General features: G+C 48.8%; 7 protein-coding genes across 7 annotated transcripts; 4 read left to right on the forward strand and 3 right to left on the reverse strand.

The window, feature by feature from the left end:
- Window positions 1-772: 772 nt before the first annotated feature.
- On the forward strand, window positions 773-1,695 carry UREG_00204 (uncharacterized protein; the record flags this gene model as incomplete). The annotated part of the gene is made up of 3 exons (XM_002540645.1): window positions 773-792; window positions 846-1,323; window positions 1,636-1,695. The coding sequence occupies 3 exons, from the start codon at window positions 773-775 to the stop codon at window positions 1,693-1,695; spliced, it is 558 nt and encodes a 185-aa protein (XP_002540691.1).
- Window positions 1,696-2,912: 1,217 nt separating this feature from the next.
- On the reverse strand, window positions 2,913-3,422 carry UREG_00205 (uncharacterized protein; the record flags this gene model as incomplete). The annotated part of the gene is made up of 1 exon (XM_002540646.1): window positions 2,913-3,422. The coding sequence occupies one exon, from the start codon at window positions 3,420-3,422 to the stop codon at window positions 2,913-2,915; it is 510 nt and encodes a 169-aa protein (XP_002540692.1).
- An 894-nt stretch (window positions 3,423-4,316) lies between these two features.
- On the forward strand, window positions 4,317-5,624 carry UREG_00206 (uncharacterized protein; the record flags this gene model as incomplete). The annotated part of the gene is made up of 3 exons (XM_002540647.1): window positions 4,317-4,322; window positions 4,373-4,732; window positions 4,794-5,624. 3 exons carry the CDS (start codon window positions 4,317-4,319, stop codon window positions 5,622-5,624), a joined length of 1,197 nt encoding a protein of 398 aa, XP_002540693.1.
- A 734-nt stretch (window positions 5,625-6,358) lies between these two features.
- UREG_00207 (uncharacterized protein) lies at window positions 6,359-8,282 on the reverse strand (the record flags this gene model as incomplete). Its single annotated transcript, XM_002540648.1, has 3 exons — window positions 6,359-6,989; window positions 7,046-7,303; window positions 7,396-8,282. 3 exons carry the CDS (start codon window positions 8,280-8,282, stop codon window positions 6,359-6,361), a joined length of 1,776 nt encoding a protein of 591 aa, XP_002540694.1.
- Window positions 8,283-11,914: 3,632 nt separating this feature from the next.
- UREG_00208 (uncharacterized protein) lies at window positions 11,915-12,627 on the reverse strand (the record flags this gene model as incomplete). The annotated part of the gene is made up of 3 exons (XM_002540649.1): window positions 11,915-12,081; window positions 12,146-12,268; window positions 12,495-12,627. The coding sequence occupies 3 exons, from the start codon at window positions 12,625-12,627 to the stop codon at window positions 11,915-11,917; spliced, it is 423 nt and encodes a 140-aa protein (XP_002540695.1).
- A 757-nt stretch (window positions 12,628-13,384) lies between these two features.
- On the forward strand, window positions 13,385-15,082 carry UREG_00209 (uncharacterized protein; the record flags this gene model as incomplete). The annotated part of the gene is made up of 12 exons (XM_002540650.1): window positions 13,385-13,475; window positions 13,534-13,566; window positions 13,625-13,651; window positions 13,788-13,820; window positions 13,962-13,994; window positions 14,054-14,080; window positions 14,134-14,166; window positions 14,226-14,252; window positions 14,397-14,426; window positions 14,493-14,519; window positions 14,571-14,603; window positions 14,661-15,082. 12 exons carry the CDS (start codon window positions 13,385-13,387, stop codon window positions 15,080-15,082), a joined length of 816 nt encoding a protein of 271 aa, XP_002540696.1.
- Window positions 15,083-15,531: 449 nt separating this feature from the next.
- UREG_00210 (uncharacterized protein) lies at window positions 15,532-17,343 on the forward strand (the record flags this gene model as incomplete). The annotated part of the gene is made up of 1 exon (XM_002540651.1): window positions 15,532-17,343. The coding sequence occupies one exon, from the start codon at window positions 15,532-15,534 to the stop codon at window positions 17,341-17,343; it is 1,812 nt and encodes a 603-aa protein (XP_002540697.1).
- Window positions 17,344-17,538: the final 195 nt, after the last annotated feature.

Below are 17,538 nucleotides of genomic sequence, written 5' to 3' on the forward strand. Positions count from 1 at the left end.
ATGGAATGGTCTAGGATGAAAAGCTTCGGCGAACTGTGTTCGGCTACGAGTTGAGGTGGACACAGGAGGAATTGGAAAGGACCTAGTGTACCTAGTTTGGTATGAAGGATGATACTCTATGATTCCAACGTGCACGAGTCGTCCCGGGGGACGTATCAACCCCTTGTTAAGAACCGCCTATAAACGCTATTGATAGTTTGACCTCGCCTTGGAGACGGGCCGGTTCGGTTTGCGAAACAATCGAATCCTGACGGATAATGATGGAGCTTATTAGGACGGATTTGTTGAAAAGGGATTCCGCGAGGGCACTAGCTACGGTATTTCGGGATCAGCGGCATGCTAACGAGTCAATTCACTCTGTCATCAGACAACACTGGTAATGATTCATGTATGTACATATGAGCCATCCGCATACATGGCCGCACATCTTTCTTCTCTCCCTTTGACTTCTTGTATATGCACTGATATGCGCAAAAAGCACCTCGTTCTTGAAATAGAAAGCTTCTTGAAAACTCAATATTTCTTCCATAGTTAACGTTGACAATTGAAACCCAGCGAAGGTCGTGGACGTCATGGGCTTGCGGGAACCTTGGGTTTACCTCCTAATCATCCGCGCGAATGAAGCACTATAATCTTGCGCATCCCTTCGGTTCACCGAAATATTTCTCCAGCTCAGAAACACATATATATATATATATATCTGGAATCATTTAAACCGCGTCGAATCAACTTCGTCCCCCTCAGCGGGTGAGCCCAGAGTCTCTCCTCAATCATGGACCAGTCGTTCGGCGAGTAGGTGCTGCGTGGCCTTTTTATGCTTCGACGAGTGAGGCTTACATGGTTAGATTGATATGTTCAAATCTCTTTACCTTTCTAATCGGCCCGCAGAAGGTGGCTTTCAAAGTACACTCCGATGCGATAGCGAAGCAAAGTCCGGCGCTGAGCGCTCTGGTCCACGGTGGAATGATTGAGGCAAAGTCCAGGCGGGTCGAGTGGCCAGACGTCGATGAAGATACATTTGTTCGGTTTTGTGAATTTTGTTACTCGAATGATTATTCTGCGCCTGTTCACGAAAGGGTTGTCGTCAACGAGAATAGGTGGGGTCCACGGCTAAGAGCGAGGCGGAATGCAGTGGACTCGAATTCTAGAGCGACCAGGTCTAAAGAGACGGAGCCCGAACCTCTGTCTCAGGGTCTGGTGGCATTATTCAAGTCATGCGCTGGATGGACGAGTTTGCAAAAGGCCAAGGAGATCAGTCTGCTCTTAGAAAACGAATACCCTCCTCCCAAGTTCTATGCGCAGTGCTGTGGGCAATTCGTGCCGGTTAGTAACAAGTCGCCCAGGGACAACTTTACACCTGTTTTCTTAGGGCACGCCCGTCTCTATTTGTTAGCGGATTTATATGGAATAAAACCGCTCAAAGATCTTGTTCTCTATAAGATCCACAGAACTTTGAAGAGCTTTACTATTTATGAGGCCAGAGTTGAAGATATCATGGACCTGCTAAGATTCTCCTATCAGCATACCTATAGTCCTAAAAATACGGTGAGAAGCCTGAGCAACCTTGTTACTTGCTATGTTGTATCTGTGTTGCCTTGTCTAGCCAAGAGTGAAGCTTTCCTTCAGGTTTTACAGGAGGGCGGTGAATTTGTTAAAGATTTCTGGACATTGGTCTGGGGAGTCTCCGCTAAATAGATTATTGGCATGAGCTAGTTAAGACTCCTTCGAATGATATGAACTCTTGAGACAAGAGAGCACAAGATTCTCAACTTGTCTAACGTCCTCTCCACCTGTATCATTGACGGAGACCAGACCTGGTACTTGGCCTGTAGAATAAGACCATCTGCGTCAAAGGCTGGGCCGTCTTCACTAAGAGCCCAAAACACACGTATATGCAGGCATGCAGCCGCGTATTTGATGGCATAGCTTCCTCTCTATAAAACCGCTGGCGTGGTCAGGTCACATACTCATTTTCAAGGAAGACAACAGGGTTGGGATCGCGGATTGCCGCTTTCAAGAGGCCCTTCGCATCTTCTGAGCTCCATGGTGCGAGGACTTTCAATCCAGGTATACTTCCATACCAAGCGGAGTAGTCTTGTGAATGTTGGGCAGCAACACCGGCGGCGAAACCGTTGGGTCCTCTGAATGTCGGCAGGTCTTCATATCCTTCGAAGTGGCGCCGAAATCATTAGGATGATCATTAGTACCAGTGCCCTAGCCTTTCAGGTTGGAGACTTTTGGAAAACGACTACTTTTTTGTCTGTAGCCTTGGATGCTTGAGGCTGGATCACTTGTCAATGGAAGTTCAGCAGCTTTGCATACCGCGCAAATGAGCAGGTCCAGGCCTGCTTATCAACATCATATATGGGCTTGAACGCTCCGGTTGACTTTTCCATCCAACTTGTCACGAGCATAACCAGGGCTCCTGTCACAGTGATAGGAGGGCAAAGGCGAGTCCCGGCAGCATTCTCCTTTGGGATAGCTTGCCATCATGGAGGGCGGTATATCTCGCTTGTGTAGTTTCCTCGAAGAAATAAAACAGAGCTGGAACAAATACTTGCCAAACATTGATTCAACCGAGACGAAAGACTACCACAAGCCCGTGACGCAGGTGGTTCAATGGATGGAACACAACCTGTATGATTTGATCCCTGAATCTACCGGCAAGACTACGTATTGGCCGAGGCTGTTATGACTAGAGTACTGCAAGCTCTTGTCCCTTGAGAGTTTGGTTTAGGAAGCAACTTAAGTTTCTTGGTGATCCTTGTTTGAACCTGTCCCTATCAATTCCTGACAAAAACACTCTATGTACTCAATTTCCCTACTCACGCCTCTGGCCTGATATCCTCCATCAGCAGATTTTAGACGAGCAACCAACCGCTACCAAAAGGTTTTGGCTACCAAGGCACGTGCTAGTAGATGAAAAGCCCATGCATTGCTTCAACCAATCCACCATACTCCATCTGACGACAGTGTCCGTCCTTGCATCCCTCACAGAGGCGACTATTGTGTGGGCCTTTGCTGCCCCCGGAGTAAACTGCCGTTTCTGTTTGGATCCCGTGCCACTTCTTTAGACGGTATGCAACACGCTCCGCATACGAGCTGTCGAGAACCGGGCGGCTAAGCCTGTTGCAGCTCTTGCAGCGCTGATGATATACGCGTGCGTTGTACTTTGCACTTGGGATGTATTTGTACATCCGGATTGTAATGGCGATTTTCTTGCTTGACCAGCCGGTTGATCGACAGTTCTTGTTGTGGCAGCTGAAGCGGCCCATGACGTTCGTGTCCCAGGCTCGGGTGGAGTCTTTGCCGTCGTCGACCTGATGGAAATCGAGAGAAAGGCCCGAGTCTGCGAGGAGACGTGACACATCGGCGTCAAGATCAGGGTACATAGACCATCGTTCGACTTGTTTGGGCGCCATGTTGGTTTAGCGGGTAGGAAGGCAATAGATTCCAGGCAATCAGTGTGATGGAACGGTATAATAAGAGATAGACTGCATATTATATTATTTCTGGGTTAAGACCAGAAGGCTAAGGAAAGGAAGAAGAGGGGATGTAAACAAAACAAGCTGGCTTATATGTCTATGTCCTCGCAGGCGAACCCCGAAGCCCCAGCGCCTAACCCTGGTGACCTGCCTGGGCAAGATTCAAATCTCGCCGTCATTGTTCCTCCATTTAGGACTAGTCTCAAGCCTTTTCACTGGGATATACTCCTGGCACTTTTTCCGCTTCATTCACTTTTAACGCTTTCTACTCCGTACACGAAGCCCAAAGCTGCGGTTAACTATAAATAAACCCCTCCCAACAGAAAGGTTACAAATAAAGGCACACTAAACTTCTTTAAGCCTTTCTACTCTTGGCGCGGAAAGTGTATTATATAATAACTACTTTGCACGGACCAAGTATAACCCGATCCCGCGATTTTCATCCAGGCCATCTCTGCCATACTGACGGAGTACAGAATACAGGGTACCCCGATCACAAGATGAGTGGCAATGACGAATTCCATAGGGAACAGGCATTCGCAGGCATTGTGATGAAAAAAATCTCAATCTTGTAATTTATTATTATCGCGGATTTGAAGGATTTGGCCTCGTTGAGCATGATGCTGGTGGTGGGTACTTTTGTAAGGCAGAAAGGGTGTCCATTTAACCAGGAGGTCCCCTACCCTTTACTCCGGTTCAGGGGTGATCCCGCTCCGTGCCAAGGATAGCTCCCTTGTTACATAAGCACACCCGCGCCCAATTCCGCCGCACAATCCTGCCCGCTCCACCCCACCCAATCCCCGCCATCTCGCGCCCTGACGATTGAAAGCAATGCCAGTAAGTCCAGGTCTGTCCGTAGAGCCGACCATGGCTCACGCTCCTTTCAGCTCATAATACTCACCGGATACCCTTGCTCCGGGCTCACTTACCGCGCCGATCAACTCTCTACGCTTCTCAAAGACCTCCAACGCCCCGCAGCGACACCGGACGCGGAGGCGCAACCGCAATCGCAAGCTGAAAAGGGTCGCTATAAAATCCACATCGTCTCATCGCATGATGTGTCTCATCCGCGAACGGTGTACGATGCTGCTCGATCGGAGAAGGAAGCTCGCGCCGTCGTGTACGGGCGGGTAAAAAGACTTTTGGGGAAGGATAGTATAGTGATTGTCGACGGGATGAATTACATCAAAGGCTGGAGATATCAGCTGTGGTGCGAGAGCAAGGCGGCCGGTACGACATGCTGTGTGGTATGCTCTACTCCATCGGTTAGGATGCAACTGAGAAAGCTGACAAGAGTATCGCTTGAAGGTTCACGTTGGAACGCCGATAGACCAATGTATCGAAAACAACGAAGCCCGCCTACACCGAGCAAACGAAGAAGACTCTCAGAATATAGACAAAGATACCCGTCGATCGAAAGACGCTGAAGAGCCCTACCCACCCGAGCTCCTACAAAACCTCATCTTCCGCTACGAAGAGCCCTCCACATCCAGCCGTTGGGACAAACCACTGTTCACCGTTCCCTGGTCTGATCCTACACCACCCGTAGAATCTATCTGGACAGCCTTGACTGGCCAAACAATATCCCATCCGACAACCCCCTCTCCTAACCTAACCACGACCACAGCTCCCTCCGAACAAGCCCTCCCGACAGCCGTCACCGACGCTCCATCCGCCGCAACCACAACCCCACGCTCCCGCATCTCCCGCCCCAAAATCGTCCCCCATCAAGCAACCATGCAACCACCCACCACCGATCCCGGCGCCCTCTACGCCCTCGAAAAACGCACCTCCGAAATCATCACGCACATCCGCAACTTCACACAATCCCACCCGACCATCTCCTCCCTTGGCGTGTCAAGCACCCTGACCGATCCCATGGCGCCCGGAATTTCCATCCCGATACCCGACGTTTCCACGCCCGTGTTCATCCCGAGCTCTGCGCTCGCAGCGTCGCCAACGGAGGAACTTGCGGGGGCGGGCGGGGTGTTGGCGCTCCCACGACTGCAGAGGCTGCGGAGGCAGTGGGTGGGGATGAATCGGGCGTATGTTGGGAAGGGACCGGGCTCATTGGATGGGGAGCAGGTGGGCGAGGCGTTTGTGAGGTTTTTGAACGGCGAGTTTGAAGGGATGGAATGAGCTGGGGGGATAACTAGTTCCAAGACATTGCATGAGCGCGTATGATTGCTTCTACGGAAGGAAAAAGGAATCGTTTAAAACGCATATATCATTTTCATTTGCGATCTGCGCATCATAAGCTCCTCAGCGGATGAGTGCTATGTCAATCGGTTCTAATACATCCCCAACCCATCCAGATAAATTGTCGGCATCAATTTCCATTCCACCCAAGCTCAACCCATACCCACAGAAAGTTCAGTACATCCACCCCAGTCACATATCGAGAAAGAAATATTTCCTTTTGCCACACATGTTCATCCACTCGATCACTATGGTCCATTTTCCGGCAAAAAAAATCCAGTACATGAAAACAACAATAAGAAGATGGGAGAAGGGGAGGCACGGCGGAGAGGAATCATAAAAACAAAAGCTATTGAACAAAAGGAGTTAAACAATCAAGAAAGGGATTCGTTTCATCGTGATCCGTGCAAGTATTCTGTTGCACTCCTGCCATACCCCGAGGCAGGAGAATATTGGGCCTGATACCCCATACATATCTGTTAAAAAAAATAAAAACCATTTTTGTCCCTCTTCTACCAACCAAGCGGTCCAAATCCTTCAGAGGCCAGTCCATGAATGGGCGGTAGGGGAATCCAAGAAGGGGAAAGGATTAATCCGGATAAAAAAAAAGGAGAAACACGCCGGTACATCATACAAAACATAAGTTCGCCCAGGATCAAAGCACGCAGATTCAGCTATGAGGAAGCTCCGGATCCTCGCTTGGTGGCCAGCTGGCTAGCCTTGATATATCGATAGTTCAACGCATGTGTGTGAAGCTCCTGGAGTCGAGCGTTGATTCTCTCATGCATTGCTGGATCCTGGGGGTTGATATTCCCGAGATCTTTCTGAATATCCGACAGGCAGCTGTAGTAGTTTTTCTCTGCATTTTGGAGCTGTTTGTCTGTATGTGCGTGGGTAGCTCGCAACGCTGCTTGCGACTGACTTTGGGTGGCTCGAACACGTTTTATGGTTTGAGTGCCGGAGATGGCGCCCTTGCGCTTGCGCAGAGTGCCGTCCTTCTTCTTGGTCGCTGGGGCCTTTCCGGTTGTGATGGGTGAGCCTTCGGGGGAGCTGGCCTTTTCGGAGCAGGTATAATCATGCACGCGCCTCATGTGGTCATGAAGATTCCAGCGGCGAGGGAATCCATTTCCAGGAATTGACCTATCACAGGATGGGAAGCGGCAGAGATGTGGGTTCTCGCCGTGGCCATGCATGCCGTGGGCTTCGCGCTCATGGCGAAACAGGCATGCATTGGAAGAGAAATGTGCATCTACGCATTGTGGAACCTTGCATCTGTATGGCTTCAAGTGGGAGTCCAGGTATTTGCTAGAATTTTGATTAGTTTAGGGGGTCTGGTATGGGGTTGTGGTGGTGACACTCACTGGTAAGTGCATTTCTGAGTCGTAGGGGTGTGCTTGCAGGGGTTCTCTCCGTTGGAATATGGACAGTGGTATTTTCCATCGCTCCTGGTTGGAAGGGAATAAAATGCGTGGTCTCGGGGATTTTTACCATCGGCTGAATCCTTTGGCTTCTGGCCCAGGGGTTGATGCAGAGAAAAGAAATCTGATTCTTTATCCGATGGGCAGGTAACTGCGGCGGAGAGAATGGGCCTATGGGATTGCTTTTGGGGGCGAATAGTCCTGTTCAACAGCGTCGATTATTAGCATCTACCGTCACGCAAAACCACAAGGCCATTCTGTCAGATAACCAGGTAAGACCTATTGAAACATACCTATTTGGGTCCTGTTCAGTGAGTGGTGGTGTGAGGGGATAGAAGGGCTCTCCAATGCTGAAATTTTGAGTGGAAAGGGATGATGTATCAGAAACGTCGAGATATGAGGACCCATCTTGACCAGGGAAAGTGTAGGTCTGAGTGCAGGCAGAGGTTGCAGACAGGTCCTGATTACCCTCTGGAGGTGTCGCTGGAAGTCGATTCATGCGACTCCCGCTTAGGGTCACATTGGGAACGCCATTCACCTCGCTCGCGAGGGGATCCCACGAGACCTGTGCGAATGGCTCGGATTTGATCATTCGCTGAGAGGCCATGTTCAACCCCACGGACTTTCCATCATTGATCCCGGAAGCACGGTGCATCGTCTCATTATCAAAAGGGAAAGTCAGAGTGGAAAAGTTCTGATATCCCTGCGGGTTGCTAAAACACAACTGTGGGCTGCTATCCTGGGAACTTGAAAGGCCAGGGATTTGGCTGAGTTCAGGCAGAGACTGGTCCACGGATCCGTCGGCCTTTGGGAATAACGGAGGAGAACATGAAGAAAAAGGGAGCATCTGGGTATCTGACATATCATAATCTCCTGCTTGGATTGATCTGGTGTCAAAGGACTCTTCTGTGGCCTCGCTGGTGGAGCTGATATCGGAACTCAACAGGACACCATCATTAAATGCCCAGTGGCCGAAGTCATTGAAGCCAGTGTGGCCGTGGAATGTTGGCGACAATGAGAAGGCGTCTTGAGTATAATCATCATCCGGGAGTGTCCTGGAAATATCCATGAAATCATGACTGGAAGAGTTGTTTCTTGAAGGAAGTTGAGATTTTGTCGATTTGGAGCTGGTTTTGGGTATTGAAAGCCTCAATGGCCCGGTCTTTGCTTTTGAAGTCATAGCGACTGGACCTTTTTGGCGAAACACCAAGTGAACTACAGGTAGACAAGTCAGTATGAACATCGTTTTCAGAAGAAATTTGAAAGTGAGAGTAGCAAAGGAAAACAATCATGCAACGAGACAATGAGACAATGAGACATTCGAAGAATTCCTAGGATGGGTTAGCTATACAATATCTCTGTCAAGATCGTTACGATAGTATTATTACGAACCAGGTAGTGGCGCTGAGAAGACATTCTTAGTCCTGTAGCGCCGCTCCGAGCAAGTATTCCAGTTGTTAAACAGAGACTCCAGGGATTTGTCGATTGAAACGAATATCAAAACGGTCAACACCAGGCGAAGGCATCCAGGCTGTATCCGGCAGATTGTCATATAAACTAGGAGCGGAACCGGGCAGGTTTGTACAACATCACACAGAAAGAGCAAACGAAGGGCAGCAATCAATTCCAGGGGAATGGCAAACAAATCCTTGGCTTCGCGGTCGGGACACTGTTTTGTCAACCAGGCACACGAATGGTGATGCATCGCTGGCCAGACATTGAAGTCAACGAGCACGAGGGAGCGAAAAGAGATCCATTGTCTGGGACTGAAGACTGTATCCAGGAAACAGCTAGAGGCTAACAAGTGTGTGTACTGGCTGCAGGAGACCGATGCTCAGCGACAAAAGCATGGCTCGTTAGTTGTGCATATATCTTGAGACCATCAACCGGTCACAGGAGAGTTCAGAGATCCTCATGGAATATCGGCAATGTTCCTGGCATTGGTGTCAAGAGTTTGATCATTATCATCATTGTTTGTAGATCCACGGACAACCCATGGCTTGGGTCGAGATTTCATTATCCAACGGAGAATGCAGCATTATGCACTCAAGAGTAATCAGAGCGTACACTCTCCACGCGGATCGCGGGCGAGGACGTCGTGATGATGGCTACAAAGCCTCCAGGAAAACCATAGGGATATTGGCGTCCATTTGGGTTGTCCTTGGGTCGAACGGGGCATCCACGGTAAAGAGTCGAGAGCACAGTCAAGGCACAACAAAAGAGATACATAAACTAAGGAATACACAGATAGGCTCGAAGACTGAAGGGAGTGACTGAATCATACGAAGAAGAAATGGGCACTACCTGATGTTTCTGAAGCGCGAAGGCGGAGAGACTGAGCTGGAGCGTCAGGGCTGAATATCCTTATGGCCTGGCAACTGGGCTGATCTGTCTTCAAGCAAACAACAAAGCAAAAATTGAACCTGTGGACTGGAATCCAGTATTGGGCCGAAGTTGGTCTGAGAGTCTTTTGCAGTCCAGGAAGAAGCAGAATTAATTCAAACCGGTCCACGTAGGGTGCAAGGCTTTGCAATCAGAAGACGGAGAATCAGTCGATGGATGTCTGACAACGGAGAGTTGATCGAATAATAGAGCTTTGGGACGCAAGAGCAAGCAAGGCTGAGAAGAGATTTGACGGCGGATATGGAGAGGAAGAGGAAGAGAGAGAGCCCGGCAGGGAGAAGGGGATTTGACCAGCCCTTTAACTGCGGGTGAACGAGCGCAAAAAGCGGCCAGCTCAACAGCGAGCCTTGTCGGCCAATGCACTGCAGGGCGGGGCATCTCGTCACCGTGCGACACGGCACGAATGTGTTTTGGCTGCAGCCTGCGCGAATTGAGGGATGTTGCTTGCTGCTGGACCAGGGCTGTTCTGGCGCTGATTCGGCCGCGGCACCAGGCGGGCGTGATCCCGTTGCAGCCATCCACCCTCCCATGATATCCACTGCTGCTTGACGTGGCACTGCGATGCGCCGCAAACATGGGCTGCTTCCGGCTGTGACCGCCAGTCATCTCCACGCAGAGGGTCGACGGTGTGGGAGTGGCTGATTTGATTCGATCCCAGTGCATCCGACGATGTGATGACCCAGGACTGTTGCATACATGATTGTGACCCAGGCTGCCTCAGTGCTCGGACTTGTGAGACAGCGACTCCGCCTCCTCAGAAGTTCAGACTCCAGAGATACGATACAGTCCACGAGCAAAGCAGCGTGAGTGTGCAAGATCCGGTATGAGATCATATTCGAGCAGGACTAATCTAGATTCTACGGAGTTTACGAAAGATTCACAAGCAAAAATGTGGTCATGTCTTCCTCCTCAGGGCCATGGCGTGATTGGTCCCCTGGTCCGTTGGGCAGCAATGCAGCGGTTCGCCCACTTCCATCCGCATCCAGCCTGTCATTGCCAACTAGCGTCCGGCGGGAATCGGGAGATGAAACATTCGATGATGCAACCTGTCTGAAACCCTTTTGTCCATCAGCTTCTGGAATAATACGTTGACAAAGGGGAAAAGGAAATGTGAGAAGAGTGCGATGTGCTGAGAAAATTCAGAAAAGGTGAAAGATGGTGTTGGTTGTCGTTCAGCGATCCGAAGACCTTCAGGTGAACTATGCTTAAAAACTGGGATTCATCATCAAAGCAGTGGGAGTTTGATTTTGGTTGTTAGCCGAGTTTTCACATACCTCCAAAAGCCATAGGACGACATGGACTCGATGAAAATTCCCCTTTTCATCTAGCTCTGGATTCGCCCTGAAGGCGGGCTGCTTCAAACCACCCCTGCCCTGAATGGGGGGGAGGAAAGATGAAGCAGGTGGCTAGTTATTGGTGAGCCTGCAGGTTGTGTTGTTCAGAGTGAAAAAGCTACACACAACTTCAGAGTAATGGCTTATATAAGGACTAGCAGGTTGGTCACGTGGAAATGGATTACATAACATGGCACAAGAAATGGGACACCAGTGGCATCAATGCTGCCAGGCAGATCCTGTTCTAATGCAGATAATTGTCATGCAACGGTATCTTCTCCCGCACGATAATGCTCCCCCATCAACCTTCACCATATAATGTATAACTACCGGACGTAAAATAACTAGTAAGGATATCGAATCAAGCGAAATTCAGCTAATCAACTATAGGAAGAAAGGAAGAGAAAGCAAAAAGAAAATCTCTTGATATGTGTGCTGATTAAGCCTCTGAAAAAATCGCACAGTATCAAACTACTCCATAGATGGCGATGTTACATAGGCAAGTGAAGACTGCTGGATTTATCATACAGAGAATGGTTAGTTAACTACCGACTGCAAATTAGAATGCTCGATAACTATCAATATCAAACCACGCTCCTTTCCCCGCCCAGCATTTATCACTAAATGAATCAATCATTGTCCTTCACCTCCCACTCTTCTATCAATCTCTTCAAGCACAGCATCTTTGAAAGACTCTGGGTTTTTAATGGCTTCATCTGTCATGTTCACTTCTCTCTCCTTTGCCCAATTATGCACTTTATCAAAATCCTGACACGTGTGGGTAGCATCGAAATCAGGCTTTACGGGGGAAAGCGGCCCATCGCTGTTGAACGTAATGAGTGTCGTGTCTGCCTGGCACATGAGAGACTGCCGTATGATATCGATGCAGTGATCTGAGCTCAAGTCCGTTAGTTTTCCAGCTTTAAAGGAAAAAAAGAAGCCCATCGAGGATAGCATGGAGAACTCAGGTTCACTCACCAACATGATCAATTACCGAAATAGACTGGTTCTCGTCAGTCAGCCGATAGTAGTCGTTATGGGCATAATGGCGGATTTTATCCTAATATCTTGCATATTAGACCCCGCCTCTCTTTCCTTGCTTTGGGCTTATGATACTTGCCAGGCAGTGCAGCTGATGGAAGACAGCGAGTTTTGCGAGGTGATATCCCGGTCGTGACGGGACCTTGACACTCGTCTTTTGGATCTTTTTCAATGCCTCCTTACTCACAAGAAATGGATCCACTATCCGGGGTAAAACTGTTAGATCTTCTATTCCGTTTTCTGTGATGGGCGTATCAGAACATACCATCGTAAAGCTGTCTCCAGTTGCTGTCGAGCTTATCGTCTGGAGCTCCCTTGTATTTGTTTTGAACGTCAAGGCTGCCGTCAAACCGTACTGGATGGAACCCTTTTGCACTTTGCGCTGGTGCTGTGTTTCTGTTAGCGTCGAGGACGACTATTCTAGAGCTCTTAAGGCAACTTGCAATAAACGGTATCCGGAAGGCTTCTGTTTGCGCATGTCGCTTTCCCTGCAACCATCCCAGATACAAAGGCCGTTATACTACCCGCTATCAGGATAATCGTTATACTTATTATCGACAGGAACACAGCCCGAGAGCTGCACCCCAGTCTGTCTCTCCTCCAGGAACGCCCACGGCATCGACCTTCGCGGCTTCCCAGACTATCGCGGTTTAAGGCATCTTTCTCTTCATCATCACAGTTCTCTGACGGGGGGTATATCGGCACGCTCTCAATATCCACCGGGAACTCTAGCGACGAACTTCTCATTTTGAGAGTCTTCTCGGGATGTCTTTTGCGGTGACTTGGGTATTGAATCGATAACAACGAGAAAACGACACCTTACGCCTTTTCTTAGGTCGTCCTGATGAGTTTCGGGGAATCCTCCATCATACCCTTTCATCCGATCGTTTCCAATGGTCTATGCCTATTTGACTTGACCCCGGATACAGTTTCGACTTGACCCTGGGTGCTTTAAAACTTCTCCCGCCCATGGGACCATTAGGCACGAAGGCAACAACTTCGAAGAAAGCCTGAGGCTAGGCTGCAGGAATACTTCTCAGCTATGGTGCAGGGCGAGTTTTGTCCCTTGATTATCAATCCGGCAAATCACACATACTTCATGCTTGAAAAATAGCTTCCTTGCCTAAAGCATCGCTTTTGACTTTGACCTTATTCAGGGAATTTTGGGCCTCCCTACCACGCACTAAAGAACGCTAGGAGTCATCCAGGAAGTCGATGGCATCTGTTTACACATTTGGTCTCACGGTCATCCGTGGTTAATCGGTCTACTCCCGATGACGGCACTATCTAGAGGGTCGAGTCATTCTGACGTGTTTTCCACAGTCTGATGATGGAGAAGAAGGTATAAAATCTTCTGAACCCCCTGGGCGCTTTGGATTCTCTCTTTCTTCCTTACAACCTCTTTTCACGCCGTTCTGGCCAAAGGCTCCTCGCTGTCGCCTCATCCTCTCTATTTCTACTTCAGCTACAAACACCAACACCAACAACAAGCAACCCTCCAAAAATGAAGTCCGTTGTCAAGTACGCCTTCGCAGGTGCTACCTTCCTGCAAGTCCTTCCAGTCACTACTGCGCCGCTCCCCAAGCAGAATGCAAGTAAGTGGCAGTCACAAAACAAAGGGATTCACACGGTCTTTAAAACTAACAATGTTAGCTTTGGCTGCTCGCTATATGCTGGGCAACACAAGTGAGTACAACTCTTATGCCAGCGGCCTAACTTTCGCTATAGCTAACAACATCACTAGCTGAAACTATCTTGCCCCGTATGGAGAGTAAGTAATTCCAAGAGCAAGTGTTACTGGCTACCCAAGCTCACAACACGACTAGCTGTAACGGTCCTGCCACATTCTGGAGGTAAGTCATCTCAAGAAACAGGTTCATCACAATAACCCCAGCTAACAATACCAGCTTCTGGTGCACCATTTGTTAAGCGCAATGAAAGTATGTAGAGCTTAAACGACTAGAGCAACTCCAGAGCCATCTAAGCTGACAATACCACCAGCTGGGGCTACATTGCCACATCTAGCAAGTATGTGATACTAAAGAGCGAATAGCCTTGATCCTCCCAACTGACAATAACAGTCTCTGCGGCACTATTTGTTAAGCGCAATGAAAGTGAGTAACAACACTGGCTATAGCAACTCCAGACCTGTCCAAGCTAACAATACTACCAGCCGCGACCATCTTGCCGCATGCAGCAAGTAAGTGATATCAATGTGTGATTAGTTGTGATTCTTTGGGCTGACTATAGCAGTCTCTGCTGCACCACTCGTTAAGCGCAATGAAAGTAAGCAATGACAATGACTATAGCAACTCTAGGCCTATCTAAGCTAACAGCACTACTAGCTGTGACTATCTTGCCGCATCCAGCAAGTAAGTGATATAAAATAGTGAATGACTGTGATTCTCAGGCTGACCATAACAGTCTCTGCTGCACCATTGATTAAACGCAACGAGAGTAGGCAACAGCAAATTCCTTGAACATTGTAGAGGTATTTGTGCTAACCAGGCAAACAGCATTTGAACCATTAGCGAGACGCAATGAGAGTAAGTCACAGCAAATCACTGAGCAACTCCGGGTCTATCCCAACAAACTAATGGCCTTAACAGCAGTTTTATCTGTGGTAAGACGCAATGACAGTAAGTGATACAACCTCTGAGTACTAAGATAGTCTAAGCTAATGATGCCAGCTTCAGCTACAACCTTTGTCAAGCGCAATGAAAGTACGTGTTAGGCGATGGCCAAAGCGATCCCTTGATAGAGAAGACTAACTGGCTTAGCTGCGGTTCCATCTCACGTCACCATTGAATGCATTTCTGGTCAATGCTCCGAGAAGGACCTGGCCACCCTAGCCCAGGTCCTCAGTTTGATCGAAAAGGATTCAAAGACCACCAAGAATTGGAACATCAGTTCCTTCATCCAGGTTGTCGACGAGAAAGCAACTCACGAAAAGCGCAACATTACCTTGACCCGTCGCCAGGACGCTCCCAAGTCCAATGTCACCTTGACTGACGTCGACTTCGCCAAAATCCAACACTGTGCTGCTACAGAATGCTCCGACGAAGAGCTTGCCGCCATCAAGCAGCAGCTCGAAGTTGCGACCATACCAAAATGGCTCTGGCCGATCATTGGTGGGCTTAGCAGATTGAAGTTCAACTACGGGCTTGACTACGGCCTCACCCCGCCCAGCCCGTCTCTCTAAGCTTATCGATCCTAGCAAGCCCACCGTCGGGAACGAAAGAATGGGAGGGGAAGTGCTTTGATGCGAATCAATGTCCGTAGCAACGCCACTGGTTGTATAACTATTCTTTTTGTTGTATGCATTTGTCCTGGATCTCTGCATTGAGCTTAAGATCACATTCTATCGAACGTCTTTGCAAGTTATATAACCATTAGCTAGCACCATACTAATGCCTAATTTGATTGCTATCTGCTACTTTGATCTCTCTCTGGGCCTGGATGTCAAGTGATCAAATCCGGAAGGACAGGGCCTCTTGGCAACATTCACCTTCACCCTTCGTCAACGGAAGACCGATGATATACCTAACCTTTATCTCAGCTGCATTGCCTTTCCCGTGATATTAGCTACGGTCCCCCGGTTTAGGCAAATATAAATGCTGTTGAGTCATTTCTACTGGCTTCAATTGTCCCATGAATTGGACCGGAGGCAAACTCTTCCGCCACTCTTTCAAAGACAAGAACACACTCAAAGCCCGCGAGAGGCTACATTTTGCCAAAGTAAAGAGGCTGGCTCACAAGAATCGCAGAGAGGTTGCATCTCCCTCCAGATTACCAGGTTCAACGCCAGTATTCGCGCAGAGGCAACAAGAAAACGGGCATTCCGAGCCCATCGACCACAGTCCTTACTTCGGAACGCAAGCGAGAATCACGAGCAAAAAGCATAAGCCACAGTCGCATACTAGACATCTAAATGCCCTCTCGCCAACTAAAGAAGATAGCCATCTATTCTCTGAAATAAACACCCTTCCTAGCTCACAAACAGACAAACTGGATGACCTACGCCGCAGGCTCCTCCAGAAAAGCGATTGGGCCAGCATCTCCATTTCTCGCCCACTTAACGTGCATTTTACGACGGAGGAGGAAAGGTACAATTATGGCAGAAGACGACCTTTGACAAACGCAGACCGGCAAAGGCTGGTATCGACAGAGAAGCGGCGAGCTCCCATCTTCCAACCTTACGGGTGGCCATCAAAAGGACGGAAGAAACGGGGGATGGAGGACGACGTCTCAACGCAGCCAAATATCGATGACATCAGTATCCGAATTCATGAACACAAGGTAACAGAGTTGACACCGCGACTCCCAAGCGTGAGTCATGTTGGGAGCCGTCTTTCGTCTGAATCGATGCTGCTTGATAGGGAAGAGAGTTTCGACGGTGATATGATGGATTCATCATCAATCCTTGTGAATCCAAGAAGCAGTGGAACTCTGGGTACGCTGGGATTGCAAGATAGCAGTACTTTGCCAGCTGCACGCAATCCAATGCTACACGAAGGAGAACAGACACATATAGATGATAGCTCCGCCAAGTTTCCGGTGTTGAATAGACAAGGTCTATTCGCTACTCATGGCTATCAGACTAGGTACATTCCACCTATCGCCGACTCCGCAGGCCCCTGGCAGTATTCGACACAGGAGGAGTTTCCATTTGATATCCCTGGCCTCGAAATGAAATCCCCGGTGGAGGAGCCGATGAGAGAGCAAAATAATTCCTTTTTCAATGAAAGGAATGAAATATCAAGTGCGACTAAATCAGATAACCGCATAGGCAGAAGGCTATCCGCAAATCCGGCGAAATCACCTAGGCGCGTCTTCTTTGGACAACGAGTGGAAGAGAAGCCGAATGACTACCCCAACGCGGACGATATCTGGAAGCGGCTAATCTTCAAACAACGGGACGAAACCAATAAGCCAAACGAAATGTTGATCACTGATTTATATAATGATTTTTATAAACGAAGAAATACCGTCGACGTAGAAGATACGAGTAGCATCAACGAATCAAAGGGGTTGGACGACAATATCAATATCGCCACAGATGTATCGGTAAACAGCGAAGTATTCCCAACTGCAGAAAACACTCCGTTACACTGCGCGGCCTCCCCGGGTGATGGTGAAGAAGTCCCATCGGAAACAGATTTCCTATCCCAGTTCAGTCCGATGGAAGGATATATTGACGAGTATCTCAGCGTGATGTCGATGCATAACAACGCTGCGAAATCAAACAATTCGATTTGCTTAGCATCCCCAGAAGGAAATTTCAGTAATCACGATAGCTTGGAGGCGTCCGGAACCCCCGACCAAGCGCCGGGCTTTAGCCATGAGAGGGTGACTCGCTTCCCAGCGACGTCTTCTCTTGATCCTTCATCCTCCAATGTTTTCAATAGGCAACAGTTGCCTACTGATAGAATGTCCTATATGCCCGGTTATTCAGCAGCCTAGGCAACGATCGCAAACGATGGGGATCGGGGTAAGTCTTACCATGTTTTCCATTGTTTTAGTAGCATTTGCTCAAGGGACGGGGCGATCTGGCAAGCAACTGGGATGACTTTGTAATGACAGCACCTGAATCTGATCTTTCTGCCTGATTAATGGTCCTGGTATCATTTTGTAGCATTTCTTTTAGACATCTATCAT

Source organism: Uncinocarpus reesii, genomic scaffold (assembly GCF_000003515.1).
Source record: "Uncinocarpus reesii 1704 scaffold_1 genomic scaffold, whole genome shotgun sequence".
Lineage (NCBI taxonomy): Eukaryota > Fungi > Ascomycota > Eurotiomycetes > Onygenales > Onygenaceae > Uncinocarpus > Uncinocarpus reesii.